Source organism: Ranitomeya variabilis, chromosome 1 (assembly GCF_051348905.1).
Source record: "Ranitomeya variabilis isolate aRanVar5 chromosome 1, aRanVar5.hap1, whole genome shotgun sequence".
In the NCBI taxonomy this organism is placed as follows: domain Eukaryota; kingdom Metazoa; phylum Chordata; class Amphibia; order Anura; family Dendrobatidae; genus Ranitomeya; species Ranitomeya variabilis.
This window is the reverse complement of record NC_135232.1, coordinates 1,088,038,714-1,088,059,028: the sequence shown is the minus strand read 5'-3', so window position 1 is coordinate 1,088,059,028 and position 20,315 is coordinate 1,088,038,714. Positions and strand designations below refer to the sequence as shown.

Here is a 20,315-nt window from a genome sequence, read left to right as displayed (position 1 = left end):
TTCTACATTTTTCAATGATGCTTGCAGGAGTCTCGTGTATATTATTGCCATTTGTATTAATTTTTTTTTTTACGAACCAGATCAGATATTATTATTAGCGCAGGATCTGACGCTCCACAGTTCCAATTCCATTTTATCTGTGTTTCTAAACTAACTTTGTTTTGTTGTACCGTTTTTTGCTTTTTATTTTTATATTCCTGTGTGTGTTTCTCTGTGTCAGCATTAAGAAAAAAATCCCCAAAATCTAAAATACAATTTATTTAGGATTTTACAATTGCGTTCAGCATTGATAACAAGGAAAGTGCGGTCTCTAATATTATTCTTGCCGTAAAAAAAGGAAACCCAGATGGAAACCTTTCACTAATTTACTGGGAAGTTTTGGCCTGTCTTTATCGGAAGCTATGGTACTCATGTGAACCCAGGGGGAGTATGTAACCCTATGGCTACACTCACACGTCCACTGTACACGTCCCTTTGCTGTACATGTTTTTCCCGGACAGAACACTGACCTGTACAGTTTAATTGATCCATACACTCATCTGTTTTAAAAACGGACCCGTGTGTTTGATCCGAGAGGTTCGGAGCACGTTCTGTTCTTACCCATTTTGAAGATCAGGCTTCGCTATTAAAGTCTTCAGCAATCCATTAAACATGGATGGAAACCTTCAGTTTTCTATCCGAGTTTCATCTGTTTTTCAATAATCCATTGTTAAGAGTCAATGGGGCGGATTCAGCAAAATTTACATAGCGCACACTCTTGATGGAGGACAAAAGGTGCCAAATTCATAAAGATCTGCACACTATTTAATGAATTTGGTGCTTCTTCTGAGTGACATGTGCCTCCGTGAGCAGCGCCAGAAACGCTACTCCAGTCAGGGACCGGAATAGCATTTCTGCTGTGCAAAACACGTCCTTCCCCCGCTCTGCTCATTTTAGATGATTTAATACAAGCCGATATAAAAATGGCAGAAGTTGCAAAATTTTTGTGCAACTTCTCATTACACTAAAATTTTGCAATTTTTCAAAGCTTTGATGCCAGATTTCAGGAGTAAAAGCTTTGATTTTTCAGCCCTTTAGGATACAAAAAATTCAGACAGCCTACCTCATTCAGTGTTTAAAATAAGGGTGAGAAAACAATATGTAAAACAGAGACAAAATAGATCACAAAGGAGAAGAGCAGTCTGTTTTAGACAGATGTAAAAATAGATTCGGATGTGTAAAAGTAGACTAAGGCCTGTCCCACACGTCCAGATAATTCCGGTGCCGGAAAAAATCGGTACCGGAGTTGTCCGTGTGTCCGTGAGCTCACATAGGCCATCCGTGTGGCACACGTGCGGCAGCCGTGTGCCGCCTGGGTACCACACGGGCCGTGCAGGAGAGACAGCGCTACAGTAAGCGCTGTCCCCCCAGCATGGTGCTGAAGCCGCCATTCATCCGTTCTCTCCCGCGCTCGCTGGGGAGAAGGGATGAAAAATCTTTTTTTTTTTTTTTATGTGTTTAAAATAAACTTTAGGGCATCCTCCCCCCTCCCACCCTCTGTGCCCCCGGCCGCCGGCATTAAAATACTCACCCGCCTCCCTCGCAGTGTCCTTTCCTGGCCGCACTGTTGTGATTCGGTTCGTGGGCTCCCCCGGTGGTCTCTTGTGGTACTGGTGTCCTGCAAGCTTTGCCTTCAGTTCACCTGTTCCTATCAGGATGTGGGAGTATCCTATTTTACCTTGCTCCTCAGTCATTCTAATGCTGGCCATCAATGTATCCAGAGTGATTCTGTTGCATGTTCCTGCTCCCAGTTTTCTGCTCAGCTAAGTTGGACACTTTAGTCCTTAAGTCTATTTTTGTATGTTTTGTCCAGTTTGCACTTATGTGAATCTCTGCAGCTGGAAGCTCTTGTTGGGCTGAAATTGCCACTCCAGTGGCATGAGTTGTCACATGAGTTAAGGTAATTTCAGGATGGTGTTTTGAAGGGTTTTGCAGCTGACCGCGAAGTCCTCTGTTGTATCTTTCTGCTATTTAGTTAGCGGGCCTCTCTGTGCTAAATCTGCTTTCATACTACGTGTGTCTTTTCATCTGCTCTCACCGTTATTATATGTGGGGGGCTGCTATCTCCTGTGGGGACATTCTCTGGAGGCAAGCCAGGACTGTGTTTTCTTCTACCAGGGGTAGTTAGTTCTCCGGCTGGCGCGCGGCATCTAGAGACAACGCAGGAATGCCCCCTGGCTACTTCTAGTGTGGTGTGTAGGTTTAGCATCGCGGTCAGCTCTAGTTTCCATCACCCGAGAGCTTGTCCGTTTATTCTATGCTTCTGATGTTTCCTTGCCATTGGAAACCTTAACAGTATGGCCAGCCGGAATGTTTAATCTATAGGCTGAAGCAGGAGAGAAAAGGAACTGTGTGAAACCTTTTTTTTTTTTTTTTTTTTTTTCCTTCCTCTGAAGTTGCACTCCAGCTCTAATTGCAGTCTCCTGTTTTCCTCTCCTCTTAACCCCTGAATGGCTCAGACTTTATCTGTTGAAATATGGATCCCCAGAGTCTGGCTACCAATTTGAATAATCTTGCCTCTAAAGTTCAGAATATACAAGATTTTTTGTTACATGCTCCTCGGTCTGAACCTAAAATTCCTATACCGGAGTTTTTTTCTGGAGATCGATCTTGTTTTCTAAATTTTAAATACAATTGTAAATTGTTTCTTTCGCTGAGATCTCATTCTGCTGGAGATCCTGCCCAGCAAGTAAAGATTGTTATTTCTTTACTGCGGGGTGACCCCCAAAATTGGGCATTTTCATTGGCACCAGGGGATCCTGCGTTGCTCAATGTGGATGCGTTTTTTCTGGCTTTGGGGTTGCTTTATGAGGAACCAAATTTGGAGATTCAGGCTGAGAAAGCCCTAATAGCCCTCTCTCAGGGGCAAGATGAAGCCGAAATATATTGCCAAAAATTTCGAAAATGGTCTGTGCTTACTCAGTGGAATGAGTGCGCTCTGGCGGCAATTTTCAGAGAAGGTCTCTCTGATGCTGTAAAAGACGTCATGGTGGGGTTTCCTGCGCCTACTGGTCTGAATGAGTCCATGACAATGGCAATTCAGATTGATCGGCGTTTACGGGAACGCAAACCTGTGCACCAGTTGGCGGTGTCTTCTGAAGAGGCACCACAGAGTATGCAATGTGATAGCTTTCTGTCCAGAAGCGAACGACAGATTTACAGGCGCAAAAATCATTTGTGCTTCTATTGTGGAAATTCTACTCATGTTATATCAGCATGCTCTAAACGAACAAAGAAGGTTGATAAATCCTCTGCTATTGGCACTTTGCAGTCCAAGTTTATTTTGTCTGTAACTCTAATTTGTTCGTTATCTTCTATTGTTGCGGATGCATATGTGGATTCTGGCGCCGCTTTGAGTCTTATGGATTGGTCCTTTGCCAGGCGCTGTGGGTTTGATCTAGAGCCTCTGGAAGTTCCTATACCTTTAAAGGGTATTGATTCTACACCATTGGCTAGTAATAAACCACAATACTGGACACAAGCAGGGCCGGACTGGCCATAGGGCACTTCTGGCAAATGCCAGAAGGGCCGGTGCCAGTGGTGGGCCGCTCAATCCGCCGCCCCCGCCGTCGCATTCAACTATACCGGCGTATAGACGCCGGTACAGTTGAATGCAATGATGGAGGAGAGAGCGTCCACAGACGCTCCTCTCCCATCATTCCCCGCTCTGCCTCTGACACTGCGGGTGCGCGATGATGTCATATCATCGCGCACCTGCTGTGTCCCGGGCAGACTGCAGCTGCTGAGACAGGAGCAGGAACCAGGAAGCAACGCTGGGCACGAGGAGAGGTGAGGAGAGTTTTTTTTTTTTTCTGGACTGTGGGGCCATTCTCGGAGGAGGGGAGGGGAGGAAGAGAAGAGATGTGGGCTGTATATAGTTCTCTGTGGGCTGTGCTCTGTGCTGTATACTACCGTGGGCTGTGTGCTATATATAGTACTCTGTGGGCTGTGCTCTGTTCTGTATACTACTGTGGGCTGTATATAGTTCTCTGTGGGCTGTGCTCTGTGCTGTATACTGCTGTGGGCTGTATATAGTTCTCTGTGGGCTGTGCTCTGTGCTGTATACTGCTGTGGGCTGTATATAGCTCTCTGTGGGCTGTGCTCTGTGTTGTATACTACTGTGGGCTGTATATAGCTCTCTGTGGGCTGTGCTGTATACTGCTGTGGGCTGTATATAGTTCTCTGTGGGCTGTGCTCTGTGCTGTATACTGCTGTGGGCTGTATATAGCTCTCTGTGGGCTGTGCTCTGTGCTGTATACTACTGTGGGCTGTATATAGCTCTCTGTGGGCTGTGCTGTATACTGCTGTGGGCTGTATATAGCTCTCTGTGGGCTGTGCTCTGTGCTGTATACTACTGTGTGCTCTGTGCTATATATAGTACTCTGTGGGCTGTGCTCTGTGCTGTATACTACCGTGGGCTGTGTGCTATATATAGTACTCTGTGGGCTGTGCTCTGTGCTGTATACTACTGTGGGCTGTATATAGTTCTCTGTGGGCTGTTCTCTGTGCTGTATACTGCTGTGGGCTGTATATAGCTCTCTGTGGGCTGTGCTCTGTGCTGTATACTACTGTGGGCTGTATATAGCTCTCTGTGGGCTGTGCTCTGTGCTGTATACCACTGTGGGCTGTATATAGTTCTCTGTGGGCTGTTCTCTGTGCTGTATACTGCTGTGGGCTGTATATAGCTCTCTGTGGGCTGTGCTCTGTGCTGTATACTACTGTGGGCTGTATATAGTTCTCTGTGGGCTGTGCTCTGTGCTGTATACCACTGTGGGCTGTATATAGTTCTCTGTGGGCTGTGCTCTGTGCTGTATACTACTGTGTGCTGTATATAGTTCTCTGTGGGCTGTGCTGTATATAGTACTCTGTGGGCTGTGCTGTATATAGTACTCTGTGGGCTGTGCTGTATATAGTACTCTGTGGGCTGTGCTGTATATAGTACTCTGTGGGCTGTGCTGTGTATAGTACTCTGTGGGCTGTGCTGTATATAGTACTCTGTGGGCTGTGCTGTATATAGTACTCTGTGGGCTGTGCTGTATATAGTACTCTCTGGGCTGTGCTGTATATAGTACTCTCTGGGCTGTGCTGTATATAGTACTCTGGGCTGTGCTTTATATAGTACTCTGGGCTGTGCTTTATATAGTTCTCTGTGGGCTGTGCTGTATATAGTTCTCTGTGGGCTGTGCTGTATATAGTTCTCTGTGGGCTGTGCTGTATATAGTTCTCTGTGGGCTGTGCTGTATATATTACTTTGTGGGCTGTGCTGTATATATTACTTTGTGGGCTGTGCTGTATATATTACTCTGTGGGCTGTGCTGTATATATTACTCTGTGGGCTGTGCTGTATACTACTGTGTGGACTGTGCTGTATACTTCTACGTGGGCTGTGCTGTATACTACTGTGTGGTCTGTGCTGAATACTGCTGTGTGGGCTGTGTTATCTACTACGCGAGCTGTGCTATAGTATGCAGGCTGTGCTGTATACTATGCGGTTTGTGCTATATAATATGCGGACTTTGCTATATACTATGGGGAGTATATTATATTCTATGGGGGAGGCTGCGTTATATACTATGGGGGGCTGCATTATATTCTATGGGGGGCTACATTATATATTATGGGGAGGTGGGCTGTATTATATTCTATGGGGGTTACATACTCTGGGGTGGCTGCATTATACTCTGTGGGGTGGCTGCATTATACTCTGGGGTGGCTGCATTATACTCTGGGGTGGCTGCATTATACTCTGGGGTGGCTGCATTATACTCTGGGGTGGCTGCATTATACTATATGTGGGCTGCATTATACTGTATCGAGGACTATGGGGAATACGTTATACTATATGAAGAACTATGGGGTGCATTATACTATGGGAAGTGAATTGTACTACATGGATGACTGTGGCGGTGCATTATACTATATGGAGCACTATGAGGATTGTATTATGCTATATGGAGGACTATGAGGATTGTATTATGCTATATGGAGGACTATGAGGAGTGTATTATACTATGTGGAGGACTGAGCAGTGTATTTTAATATATGGAGGACTATAGGGAGTGTATTATACTATATGGAGGACTATGGAGCACTTTATAATATATGGAGGACTATGGGGTGTATTTAACTAAACAAGTAAAATGCTGCATATTCGGATTGTTTTTGCTGGAACAAAAAGCCTTGTTGTCAGCAGCACATTGCCAGTGTAAACTGTAGATGTGCTGCTGAAAACATGATACTGTATGGTGATCTGTTAGTGATCTATTAGTGATCGTTCTGTCCCATCATTATTCCTCAGCTGGTGGAAAGAGGCCGGGAAACAAGCGTTGAACAACTTCAGTATTGTCGATCAAACTCGTTTAGCGGCCTGAACTCAGCGCACGTAAATACAACAGAAAGGCTTCTGTGTGATGTGCAATATGTTAGCATTTGGGGACCCATTTTAAACTTTGCCTAGGGCCCCACTTTGCCTAAAACCGGCCCTGCCTACAAGTGTACAAAGATATTATACAGTCACCATGTGACAAGTGGGCCTGTGTAACTTCAAATGCCAGGGCTGAATTTTAGTCCCAGTCCGGCCCTGGACACAAGTGACTATGCGTATGACTCCAGACCATCAAGAGGTGATTCGCTTCCTTGTACTGTATAATCTACATGATGTGTTGGTGCTGGGATTGCCATGGTTGCAAACTCATAACCCAGTCCTTGACTGGAAAACAATGTCTGTACTAAGCTGGGGATGTCAGGGAAATCATGGGGACACACCTTTGGTCTCCATTGCTTCATCTATTCCCTCTGAAATTCCTGAGTTTTTGTCTGATTATCGTGAGGTTTTTGAGGAATCTACTCCTAATTCTCTTCCTCCTCACAGAGATTGCGATTGCGCCATAGATTTGATCCCTGGCAGTAAATTTCCTAAGGGTCGTCTATTCAATCTGTCTGTACCTGAACATGCTGCCATGCGAGAGTATATTAGGGAGTCCTTGGAAAAGGGACATATTCGTCCTTCTTCGTCTCCTCTTGGAGCGGGGTTCTTTTTCGTAGCTAAAAGTGATGGTTCTTTGAGACCTTGTATTGATTATAGACTCTTGAATAAGATCACAGTCAAGTATCAATATCCTTTGCCATTGCTGACAGATTTATTTGCTCGCATTGAGGGGGCGAAGTGGTTCTCTAAGATTGATCTTCGCGGTGCGTATAATGTGGTGCGAATTAAGCAGGGGGATGAGTGGAAAACCACATTTAATACGCCCGAGGGCCATTTTGAGTATTTGGTGATGCCTTTTGGTCTGTCAAATGCCCCTTCGGTCTTTCAGTCTTTTATGCACAATATTTTCCGTGAATATCTGGATAAATTTATGATTGTGTATTTGGACGATATCTTGATTTTTTCGGATGACTGGGAATCTCATGTTCAACAAGTTAGGAGGGTTTTTCAGGTTTTGCGGACCAATTCTCTGTTTGTTAAAGGTTCAAAGTGTGTTTTTGGGGTTCAGAAGATTTCTTTTTTGGGGTACATTTTTTCCCCCTCTTCTATTGAGATGGATCCTGTGAAGGTTCGGGCTATTTGTGACTGGACGCAACCGACTTCTCTTAAGGGCCTTCAGAAATTTTTGGGCTTTGCTAACTTTTATCGTCGATTCATAACTGGTTTTTCTAGCGTTGTCAGGCCTTTGACTGATTTGACTAAAGAGGGTGCTGATGTTGCAGATTGGTCTCCTGCTGCTGTGGAGGCCTTTCGGGAGCTTAAGCGCCGTTTTTCTTCTGCTCTGGTGTTGTGCCAGCCTGATGTTTCTCTTCCTTTTCAGGTGGAAGTTGATGCTTCCGAGATCGGAGCGGGGGCGGTTTTGTCGCAGAAAAGTTCAGATTGTTCAGTGATGAGACCTTGTGCGTTCTTTTCTCGAAAGTTTTCGCCCGCCGAGCGAAATTATGACGTCGGTAATCGGGAGCTTTTGGCGATGAAGTGGGCATTCGAGGAGTGGCGTCATTGGCTTGAGGGTGCTAAACATCAGATGGTGGTCTTGACTGATCACAAAAATTTGATTTATCTTGAGTCGGCCAGACGTCTGAATCCTAGACAGGCGCGCTGGTCGTTGTTTTTCTCCCGGTTTAATTTTGTGGTTTCGTATCTGCCAGGTACTAAGAATGTGAAGGCGGATGCCCTTTCTAGGAGTTTTGAACCTGATTCCCCTGGTGATTCTAAACCTACGGGTATACTTAAGGATGGGGTGATATTGTCTGCTGTCTTCCCAGACCTGCGACGTGCTTTACAAGAGTTTCAGGCGGATCGGCCTGATCGTTGTCCGCCTGGTAGATTGTTTGTGCCGGATGAGTGGACCAATAGAGTCATCTCGGAGGTTCATTCTTCTGCGTTGGCAGGTCATCCGGGAATTTTTGGTACCAGAGATTTGGTGGCTAGGTCCTTCTGGTGGCCTTCCCTGTCTCGGGACGTGCGTACTTTTGTGCAGTCTTGCGATGTTTGTGCTCGGGCCAAGCCTTGTTGTTCTCGGGCTAGTGGGTTGTTGTTGCCCTTGCCTGTTCCTAAGAGGCCTTGGACACACATCTCTATGGATTTTATTTCTGATCTCCCTGTTTCTCAGAAGATGTCCGTCATTTGGGTGGTGTGTGACCGCTTTTCTAAGATGGTTCATTTGGTGCCCTTGCCCAAGCTGCCTTCCTCATCTGAGTTGGTGCCCCTGTTTTTTCAGAATGTGGTTCGGCTGCATGGTATTCCGGAGAATATCGTTTCCGACAGGGGATCCCAGTTTGTGTCCAGATTTTGGCGGGCGTTTTGTGCCAGGATGGGCATTGATTTGTCTTTTTCGTCTGCATTTCATCCCCAGACAAATGGCCAGACGGAACGTACTAATCAGACCTTGGAGACTTATTTGAGGTGTTTCGTGTCTGCTGATCAGGATGACTGGGTCTCCTTTTTGCCGTTGGCTGAGTTTGCCCTTAATAATCGGGCCAGTTCTGCCACTTTGGTCTCCCCTTTCTTTTGCAATTCAGGGTTCCATCCTCGTTTTTCATCTGGTCAGGTGGAGTCTTCGGATTGTCCTGGAGTGGATACCATGGTGGATAGGTTGCATCGTATTTGGGGGCAGGTGGTGGACAATTTGGAGTTGTCCCAGGAGAAGACTCAACGTTTTGCTAATCGCCATCGTCGTGTTGGTCCTCGTCTTCGTGTTGGGGACTTGGTGTGGTTGTCCTCCCGTTTTGTCCCTATGAGGGTCTCTTCTCCTAAGTTTAAGCCTCGGTTCATCGGTCCTTATAAGATTTTGGAAATTCTTAACCCTGTGTCTTTTCGTTTGGACCTCCCAGCATCCTTTGCTATCCATAATGTCTTCCATCGGTCATTATTGCGGAGGTATGAGGTACCACTTGTGCCTTCTGTTGAGCCTCCTGCTCCTGTGCTGGTTGAGGGTGAATTGGAGTACGTGGTGGAGAAAATCTTGGACTCCCGTGTTTCCAGACGGAGACTTCAATATCTGGTGAAATGGAAGGGCTACGGTCAAGAGGATAATTCTTGGGTTACAGCTTCTGATGTTCATGCTTCTGATTTGGTCCGTGCCTTTCATAGGGCTCATCCAGATCGCCCTGGTGGTTCTTGTGAGGGTTCGGTGCCCCCTCCTTAAGGGGGGGGTACTGTTGTGATTCGGTTCGTGGGCTCCCCCGGTGGTCTCTTGTGGTACTGGTGTCCTGCAAGCTTTGCCTTCAGTTCACCTGTTCCTATCAGGATGTGGGAGTATCCTATTTTACCTTGCTCCTCAGTCATTCTAATGCTGGCCATCAATGTATCCAGAGTGATTCTGTTGCATGTTCCTGCTCCCAGTTTTCTGCTCAGCTAAGTTGGACACTTTAGTCCTTAAGTCTATTTTTGTATGTTTTGTCCAGTTTGCACTTATGTGAATCTCTGCAGCTGGAAGCTCTTGTTGGGCTGAAATTGCCACTCCAGTGGCATGAGTTGTCACATGAGTTAAGGTAATTTCAGGATGGTGTTTTGAAGGGTTTTGCAGCTGACCGCGAAGTCCTCTGTTGTATCTTTCTGCTATTTAGTTAGCGGGCCTCTCTGTGCTAAATCTGCTTTCATACTACGTGTGTCTTTTCATCTGCTCTCACCGTTATTATATGTGGGGGGCTGCTATCTCCTGTGGGGACATTCTCTGGAGGCAAGCCAGGACTGTGTTTTCTTCTACCAGGGGTAGTTAGTTCTCCGGCTGGCGCGCGGCATCTAGAGACAACGCAGGAATGCCCCCTGGCTACTTCTAGTGTGGTGTGTAGGTTTAGCATCGCGGTCAGCTCTAGTTTCCATCACCCGAGAGCTTGTCCGTTTATTCTATGCTTCTGATGTTTCCTTGCCATTGGAAACCTTAACACCGCACCTTCTACTGTATGAGCGGTCACGTGGGGCCGCCGATTACAGTCATGAATATGCGGCTCCACCTCCCATAGGGGTGGAGCCGCTTATTCATTTCTGTAATGGGCGGCCCCACGTGACCGCATACTGGAGAAGCTGCGGCCAGGACAGGACACTGCGAGGGAGGCGGGTGAGTATTTTAATAACAGCGGGCGGGCGCACAGGGGGTGGGGACAGGGATCTTTATGTTAAACACCAGAAACAAACAAAAAAAAAGGATTATTCATATCTTCTCTACAGCAAACGCTGCTGCAGAGAAGATATGAATGGCGGCTTCAGCACCACGTGGGGGGGACAGCGCTTACTGTAGCGCTGTCTCCTGCACGGCACACGGACTGCACACGGACAACGTCCGTGTGCGTTACGTGTTTTACACGGACCCATTGACTTTAATGGGTCCGTGTAATACGTGCGCTCCCACGAACACTGACATGTCTCCGTGTTTGGCACACGGAGACACGGTCCGCAAAAAATCAATGACATCTGCACAGATGTATTGATTTCAATGTGTCTACGTGTGTCAGTGGCTCCGGTACGTGAGGAAACTGTCACCTCACGTACCGGAGCCACTGACGTGTGAAACCGGCCTAAGGCTAGCCAGAAAAATGACATATCTGAACACCTTTTCAGCAAACAGCTTTTCCTTATGGCTCCCTCCGTCATATGCTCGGCCGAGTGTGCATGTGTTCTACGTAGAGAAACTAAAACCTCAGCTAGGGGAAAAACAAAAATGGCCATGTTGAAATCTAACTCCTCGATGCTCACCCTCCCGAAGAGTTCCTGATACACATTAGATGGTCAGCTAATCTAACGTTAGGCTCCAACTTCCCCTGACTTCCATCTATCACAAAGCGAAAAACGCAGTATTAGGTCCGATCTCAATAAGTTACTACCAAATCTAACAAACAGCACAAATGTGAACAAGGCTCAAACTTCCCCCCCAAAAAAAATTATATATATATATATATATATATATATTAACAGTATATATGAATATAACAGAAATTGCAATAAAGTTTTATTAATTAAATATTCCATTAATAATGCAAATGATTATCATTGAATATTTGGCACTTCTCTAAATGAAATAAATTAGATAATTTAAGTAAAAAAAATGTTTTATATAATTTTTACATGCCATCAATTTTTATATTTTTTCATGTAAAATATATATTTGGCTAATTTACTATATTTATAATGATATGCTCTCTAAATAGTTACTAATGTCTTATATTAACTTTCGTGATTTGTGACTTTTTTTGTTTTAATTATTGTCAAAAGTAAATGTCTCCCATGCTTATTTGGGCATAAAGGGATTGTATGACATTAGAAAAACATTTGTCCAAAATCGGTATCACTATTGTCCATGGGTTACTTCTGCAGTTCAGTCCCATTCATGGACAAAAGTGACACTATTTCTGTGAAAAGTGTATATGTTTTCTAATCCTCTAGTCTCAGTGGATATTGATTTCCTTGCAGATATCCAGCTGGTGGAGGAAGTCTTAAAGGGAATCTGCAGCAGGTTCTTGCTATAAGCGTAGCAAGATGCAGGGGCAGAGACACTGATTACAGTGATGTGTCACTTACTAGGCTGTGTGTAGCCATTGCAATAAAATCAGTGTTTTATTAGCAGGAGATTATCAATGGAGAACTGGGTGTCTCGTGCCTCCTAGTCCAACCCTGTTCCTACCACTGATTAGCAGCTTTCTGTCACTATACAGTCATGGCCAAATTGTTGCCATCCTTGAAATTGTTCCAGAAAATGAAGTATTTCTCAGAGAAAATTATTGCAGTTAGATGTTTTGTTATACACATGTTTATTTCCTTTGTGTGTATTGGAACAACACAAAAATAACTGAGGAAAAAAAGCAAATTGGACATAAATTCACACAAACCTCCAAAAATGGTCTGGGTAAAATTGTTGGCTCCTTCAACTTAATATTTAGTTGCACACCGTTTGGAATAAATAACTGCAATCAATCGCTTCCTATAACCATCAATAAGTTTCTTACACCTCTCAGCTGGAATTTTGGAGCACTCTTCTTTTGGAAACTTATCCAGCTCTCTCATATTTAAAGGCTCTTTCTCCCAACAGAAATTTTAAGACCTCTCCACAGATGTTCAATGGGATTTAGATCTGGACTCATTGCTGGTCACTTCAGAACTCTCCAGCACTTTATTTCCATCCAATTTAGGGTGCATGAAGTATGTTTGGAGTCATTGTCTTGCTGGAAGACCCATGTCATATGATGCAAAACCAACTGTCTGACACGGGGCACTATATTGCGACCCAAAATCCTTTGGTAATCTTCAGATTCCATGATGCCTTGCACACAGTCAAGGCACCTATCACGACTCTGTTGTCGGGTATCCCGCGACCAGGGGCTCCCTCCCCTGTACCTAATGCTAGGGGGGCCCTAGCTCACCCTGTTCCCTGGATTACTTCTGATGGTGAAGACGCCGGGGCCACGTACCTTGCCTTAGCTCCTGAATCCACCCTCACTCTGTACTCTTTCTCCACCCAGGGAAGAGGGGAGTAGTAGTGTACCATAATACACCAACCAGACTAACAATGTAATACAAAAAAAAAAGGATGAAGGAAAATACCAATCATACAAATATATTCACACAAACAACATAGGAAGACAACGGGGAGTGGAGGATGAGGTAAAACCAAAGTAGGAGGAGGGGAATTATCTAGCAACAGTCTCAGATAAATGCACCATGCAGCAATCAAGCTAGCTCTGGCAATGGATGCTTGCCAGGGCCCACATTATATAGGAGATGGGAGTGGCTAACAGTGAAAAGATGAGAGCAATAAGACAGGAAAGCTTCCAGGAGCGCTCAACTGAGCAGATTAACCACTGCACTGCTAAAAGAAACCTGCACCATTTAATTTGAAGGTGAAGTGCTTCTAAACATTGCAGAACAGGAGAAATCAGACGCTGCAGTCATCTGGCTCCTCTCTGTCGCGGTAAACCCATGACAGCACCCAATGCCAGCGGCAGCAAAACAACTCCAAAGCATCTTTTAACCTCCACAATACTTGACTGTAGGTAGTGTGTTCTTTTCTTTGCAGACCTCATTCTATTTTTGGTAAACAGTAGAATGATGTGCTACACCAAAAAGCTCTATCTTAGTCTCATCTGTCTACAAAACACTTTCCCAGAAGGATTTTAGCTTATTCACATACATTTTGGCAAACAGCAGTCTAGCTTTTTTCTTTCCCTGTGTCAGCAGTGGGGTCCTCCTGGGTCTCCTGCCATAGCTTTTAATTTAATTCTAATGTCGATGGACATGGTCACACTGATACTTATGCACTCTGAGCTTGCAGGACATCTTGAATTTCTTTGGCACTTGATTGGGGCTGCTTACTACCATCTGGACTATCCAACGTTGCAATCTTTCATCAATTTTTCTCTGCTCCAGCCAGGGTGATTAGCTACAGTGCCATGGGTTGTAAACTTCTTGATCATGTTGCGTACCGTGCACAACGGAACATCAAGATCTCTGGAGATAGACTTGCAACCTTGAAATTGTTTATATTAGTCAACAACTTTGGTTCTCAAGTCCTCAGACAGTTTTCTTCTCCTTTCTGTTCTCCATGCTTAGTGAAGGACACTCAGACACAGAATGCACAGATTGATCAACTTCTCCCCTATGTATGTGGTTTCAGGTGTGATTTTCATATTGCCCACACCTGTTACTTGCCACAGGTGAGTTTAAACGAGGATCACATGCTTGAAACAAAGTTGTTTATCCACATTTTTGGAAACTTGACAACAATTTTGTCTGGCCCATTTTGGGGGGTTTGTGTGAAATTATGTCCAATTTGCCTTTTTTTGTCTCTGTTGTTCCACTACACACAAAAGAAATAAACATGTGTATAGCAAAACATGTGTAATTGCAATAATTTTCTGGGAGTAATAATTCATTTTCTGTAACAATTTCAAGGGTGCCAACACTTTCGGCCATGACTGCACAATGAACATAAAAAGCTGCTACTCAGTGTGGGCGGAATAACACAGGGTCAGCTTTCTGAGTGCAGCTAAATCTTCAGCATCTGGAAAGGAACAGTAATGGGGACGGACATGAGCCCAGAATAGACTTCTAAAAATGTTACTGTCACGTCATAGCACAAGAAGCTTAAAAAAGTCTTCATCTAGCCATTTTCCAGTATTATCTTTTTTGTAATATAAAAATTTACTGGACCATTAGTATATAAAAGTCTGGTAGGTTTTTAATTAGGAATAATTTAACAAAAAGTTTATAAAAAATGGCCATGACTGTACAATGAACACAAAAAGCTGCTACTCAGTGTGGGCGGAGTAACACAGGGCTCAGCTTTCTGAGTGCAGCTAAATCTTCAGCAGAGAAAACTATGATTCTATCACAACTTCGGCACCAATAAACTAAGTGATACATCACTGGAATCGGGGTCTCTGTCCCTACATCACACTGCTGTCACATTACATTGCAAAAACATGCTGACAGATTCCCTTCAAAGCAACATTCTAATCTCATACAACCTCTCCACCGGTGTGTGTATTTTCTGTCTTGTGTTCTGTTTCTTTTGCATGTTCTGTAATGGTCAGCGATTCCACACTTTGCCTTATCTCCAACTCTGCTCTTCACCCTTCAGCCTTCACTGATTTATCACAGAGAATTCCACAGGTGAGACAGTCGAAACACAAGGGATTATTTCTCTTCCTCTCTCCTCCGGCCTTTCATTGTGGTGTCTCCTTCCTCCATATATCAACGTCTTCCCCTTTCTTTTTCCTCAGCTGGCATTTATTTATTTTGTTTTCAGCATCAATGTGACTGGGAAAACGGGGAACGGGGCCAGGGAAGTGATTAACAGATGGCTCATTTTTAGCTGGTTTATACTTTGGTAATTTATGAAGCTAGTGGAATGTAACTTGTATTAAGCAACAGATTGAATAATATTGAGCTGGAGGTCTAATAAATTAAATTGCATGCTCCCCGAAACAGTTCCCTCATGTAAACAGAACCAGCTGTTCCGGCGAGGAACGCTAAATGTGTAGCTTTCAATTAAAGCGCAAAAGATTTAAGCCACCAATTTTGCTGTCACTGTAATAATTTTGTATTTATTGTGAATAGACTGAGAATTTTTCATAAAATTATGACGATTGAACTACAGGGAGACGTCCTCTGCAGTTTAATATTTCGTGATTTGATGACCTTTCCATGCCGCTTAGTAGATAATGCTTGATAGAAACAGATTGGAGGGCAGTATTACATCACGGTGTTAGATATTTTATGGCTGTGTCTACTGTCTCATTGTTCTAAACTGAAAAGTGAAGCATTACCTCGATTCAAAAATATCTTAGCCGAATCGTTTTGCGTTTACATAGGCAATGCCAACCAATGCATCTCCACGGCAACATCTTAAAGGAGTTGTTCCCTTTAAATAAAATTCCCCCCCTCGGCTACAGTTTGATATAAAAAAAAGTAAAACACATTGTACTCACCTTTCCCAGGTCAACCGGGAAGCCTCCACCGGTGTTCCTGGTGTCTGGCATTGTCTGTAGCGCTAAGGTCACATTGACAGCACTGCAGCCAATCAGTGAGCTCATTGGCTCTGAACAGAGCATTCCATTTTCACAGGCTTGGGTGGCTAAGCTCACTGATTGGCTGCCACTCTGACAAGGTGACTCAGAAAAGTAGGCAATGCCAGACACTGGGAACAATGGTGGAGACTCGCCTGTGGACCTGGGGGAGGTGAGTAGAGAATTTGTTTTTATAGTAAACTGCATCAAATGGAGAAATTTAATTGAAAAGGAACAAGCCCTTTAAGAAACCAATAGTCTGATCCTATAATCATTCTCCAACTCTATATTAGCCACAAGTAGGGAATAGATGAAAGGGAATGTCATTACAGGATCAGACTACACATCATTTTATTGTAGTCTGTTACCATGGAGACACAGGTATGTTTAGGAGATGTAGACACTAAGTAGTGCCCATGAAAAATCCCTAAATTGCCCAAAATATCAATCATTAATATATTACATTAAGTTAGTAGACTCTTCAGACTAATTTAAGAGATGTCATGTAATTTCATGATTTTGTCGCACCCTTTACCCCAAGGTTTGTCCAGTGGTGACTTCAAATCCCTGCAGCTGGGTATCCAGCATTACGATAGTGTGCTAATTAGCTTAATTTATGCCAAAATATAGTTGCAAAAGTAATTTCTTTATTGCAAATGTTGGGGAGGAAGTAGTGTGGCATTTTTTTAACTGAAAATGCAGTAGCATGATTTTTTGGTAAACTGAAGTGTCCAAAAGTTAAGGAGACCATGTCACGAGCAATGTCTGTCAGTAACCAAACCACTCAAACACAAGTGATCATAACCTATTTTTGTCAGATAACTATATAGTAGGGACGTTTCCCCCACTTTTTCTCGATTTAACACAGCGTAAATTAAAATTTTCAATTTATCAAAAGCACATATTCTAATTCAGTTCCATTTTATCTACAGAAATCTCTTGCCGAGGGGAACGGATCAGAGATTATTACCAAAAGCAGCAAGGTTACGCTGCTTGCCAGACGACCGAGAAGGTATCGCGACTAGAATGCCGAGGGGGATGCACAAATGGTCAGTGTTGCAGACCACTGAGAAGTAAGAGACGGAAATACATTTTTGAGTGCACAGATGGCACCTCATTTGTGGACGAAATCGAGAAAGTCATAAAGTGTGGCTGTACAAAGTGCCCCTCCTAAATATGTAACCTTCCGAAGCCCCTTTGAAAACGTTGTATACCTTTTATGATCGTGTTGGACTAATTCAAACTTGATAGTGGAAAATATTTGAATTATATTGTAAAATAAAGAAACAGACATATTTTTATTAAGAAAAAAAAAAAAGAAAATGACGTTTTCCTCACTGGCAATTCAAAAAAGAAAATAAGTCTAAAATTTTTAAAGCAAGACTTCTCACAAGGAAGAGATATCAGAAGAATAACACTAAGTCTACGGAGATGTCACTTAAGGAAGGGGACTATAAGTACTGTTTGACATGGTTTTTGCTCATTAAACACATGCTGGAAAATCACTGAAAAAAATTATCCTGGATATGGAGACTTATAAATTGGTTAACATATCAGCATTGATGAGCCATGCCGATTGGTGAGCCAAACATTTAATAGAAGACAAGCTGTGAATAATAAAGGATCAAGTTGATTCAGTCTCTTGCACCGAATTGACTCTACCTAATCAGCTAAAGCGTATTAAGGAACTCTGCGCATTCCAAGTCATCTGGAAAGGAACAGTAATGGGGACGGACATGAGCCCAGAATAGACTTCTAAAAATGTTATTGTCACGTGATAGCACAAGAAGCTTAAAAAAGTCTTCATCTAGCCATTTTCCAGTATTATCTTTTTTGTAATATAAAAATTAACTGGGCCATTAGTATATAAAAGTCTGGTAGTTTTTTAATTAGGAATAATTTTACAAAAAAATTTATAAAAACAGTATTCGGAATATGAATGAAACATATTTATTGTATCAGAGTACATCATTCTTAACAATTTTAGGTTATCCCTTTTTCAATGCTTTAATATATATTAATTTATATTTGTCCTGATATTTTTCTATTTTGGTAAACGCAAAATGACTCAAAGTCAGGATTTTTTTTTCTCTTATAGAAGTAACATAGCAAATTGTGTCTGATGGATTTGTTTTGTCTGATATGTGTTCCCTAATGTGGTTGTGTAACCGGCAATGCCATCAAAGTCTGAAGGCATTGCTGGAAAATGTACATTAGAGTGTCTTCACATTAGATCAAATTTATATAGAAGTATTTTTCCCTACATATAATATAAATATAATGTATATTTACGTAAAGCTAAAATTGTGTTCTAGGCCTATAAATGTCTCTAGGTTTTAGTAAATCCTTTCTATTCCCTCTCCCATGAGGTTTTATCTGTCTTATTGAGCAGTTCATACTGTTCCCAATTGTGATTTTTATTTCCCCATAATAAGACTACCATAGTATTACGTGGTTCCCATGTTAATATGCTGCTGCTAAACTACAGTATATGATTATTAATGGATGGTAGTGGGCTGTGCTCTTCTTTCCTTAAATAAAAAAAAAAAAACAGACACTCTGTACAAAAACATTTGTTAAGTTCAGCATTTTTTTAAAAAAAATTGTATTTACAAAAAAAAATAGGTGTACATGTGTAATACAGCGTGTTTTGTCTCACTTGGACTGATATCAGTCATGCAACTGATGTTTGTAAATTAAACAGATATTACTTCCATAACTTGCGACTCATCTCCTTCAACTTTTCAAGGTCACTTTGAAGCAACTGCTCATGTATTATTAACCCCTTCACCCCCAAGGGTGGTTTGCACGTTAATGACCGGGCCAATTTTTACAATTCTGACCACTGTCCCTTTATGAGGTTATAACTCTGGAACGCTTCAACGGATCTTGGCGATTCTGACATTGTTTTCTCGTGACATATTGTACTTCATGTTAGTGGTAAAATTTCTTCGATATAACTTGCGTTTATTTGTGAAAAAAACGAATATTTGGCGAAAATTTTGAAAATTTCGCAATTTTCCAACTTTGAATTTTTATGCCCTTAAATCACAGACATATGTCACACAAAATACTTAATAAATAACATTTCCCACATGTCTACTTTACATCAGCACAATTTTGTAACCAAAATTTTTTTTTGTGACGGAGTTATAAGGGTTAAAAGTTGACCAGCAATTTCTCATTTTTACAACACCATTTTTTTTTAGGGACCACATCTCATTTGAAGTCATTTTGACGGGTCTATATGATAGAAAATACCCAAGTGTGACACCATTCTAAAAACTGCACCCCTCAAGGTACTCAAAACCACTTTCAAGAAGTTTATTAACCCTTCAGGTGTTTCACAGGAATTTTTGGAATGTTTAAATAAAAATTAACATTTAACTTTTTTTCACACAAAATTTATTTCAGCTCCAATTTGTTTTATTTTACCAAGGGTAACAGGAGAAAATAGACCCCAAAAGTTGTTGTACAATTTGTCCTGAGTACGCTGATACCCCATATGTGGGGGTAAACCACAGTTTGGGCGCATGGCAGAGCTTGGAAGCAAAGGAGCGCCATTTGACTTTTCAATGCAAAATTGACTGGAATTGAGATGGGACGCCATGTTGCATTTGGAGAGCCCCTGATGTGCCTAAACATTGAAACCCCTAACAAGTGACACCATTTTGGAAAGTAGACCCCCTAAGGAACTTATCTAGATGTGTGGTGAGCACTTTGACCCAACAAGTGCTTTACAGAAGTTTATAATGCAGAGTCGTAAAAATAAAAAATCATATTTTTTCACAAAAATGATCTTTTCACCCCCAATTTTTTAATTTTCCCAAGGGTGAGAGAAGAAATTGGACCCCAAAAATTGTTGTGCAATTTGTCCTGAGTACGCTGATACCCCATATGTGGGTGTAAACCATTGTTTGGGCGCAGGGCAGAGCTCGGAAGGGAAGGAGCGCCATTTGACTTTTCAATGCAAAATTGACTGGAATTGAGATGGGACGCCATGTTGCATTTAGAGAGCCCTTGATGTGCCTAAACATTGAAACCCCTAACTAACAAGTGACACCATTTTGGAAAGTAGACCCCCTAAGGAACTTATCTAGATGTGTGGTGAGCACTTTGACCCACCAAGTGCTTCACAGAAGTTTATAATGCAGAGCCGTAAAAATAAAAAATCATATTTTTTCACAAAAATGATCTTTTCACCCCCAATTTTTTATTTTCCCAAGGGTAAGAGAAGAAATTGGACCCCAAAAATTGTTGTGCAATTTGTCCTGAGTACACTGATACCC

The 20,315-nt window shown here is 42.6% G+C and overlaps 1 protein-coding gene across 6 annotated transcripts in view; it reads left to right on the top strand.

The window, feature by feature from the left end:
- The window catches only part of SLIT2 (slit guidance ligand 2), a 406,424-nt gene extending 387,679 nt beyond the window's left edge, over window positions 1-18,745 (top strand). For 4 of the 6 annotated variants that reach the window (XM_077279986.1, XM_077279987.1, XM_077279989.1 and 1 more), the window contains one exon: window positions 16,959-18,745. In XM_077279986.1, coding sequence (XP_077136101.1) covers window positions 16,959-17,200 — 242 coding nt within the window. In that variant the 3' untranslated portion in view covers window positions 17,201-18,745. Of the gene's footprint in view, window positions 1-15,098; window positions 15,131-16,958 lie in introns of all 6 variants that reach the window. The other 2 variants (XM_077279991.1, XM_077279992.1) reach the window with 1 other exon arrangement.
- Window positions 18,746-20,315: the final 1,570 nt, after the last annotated feature.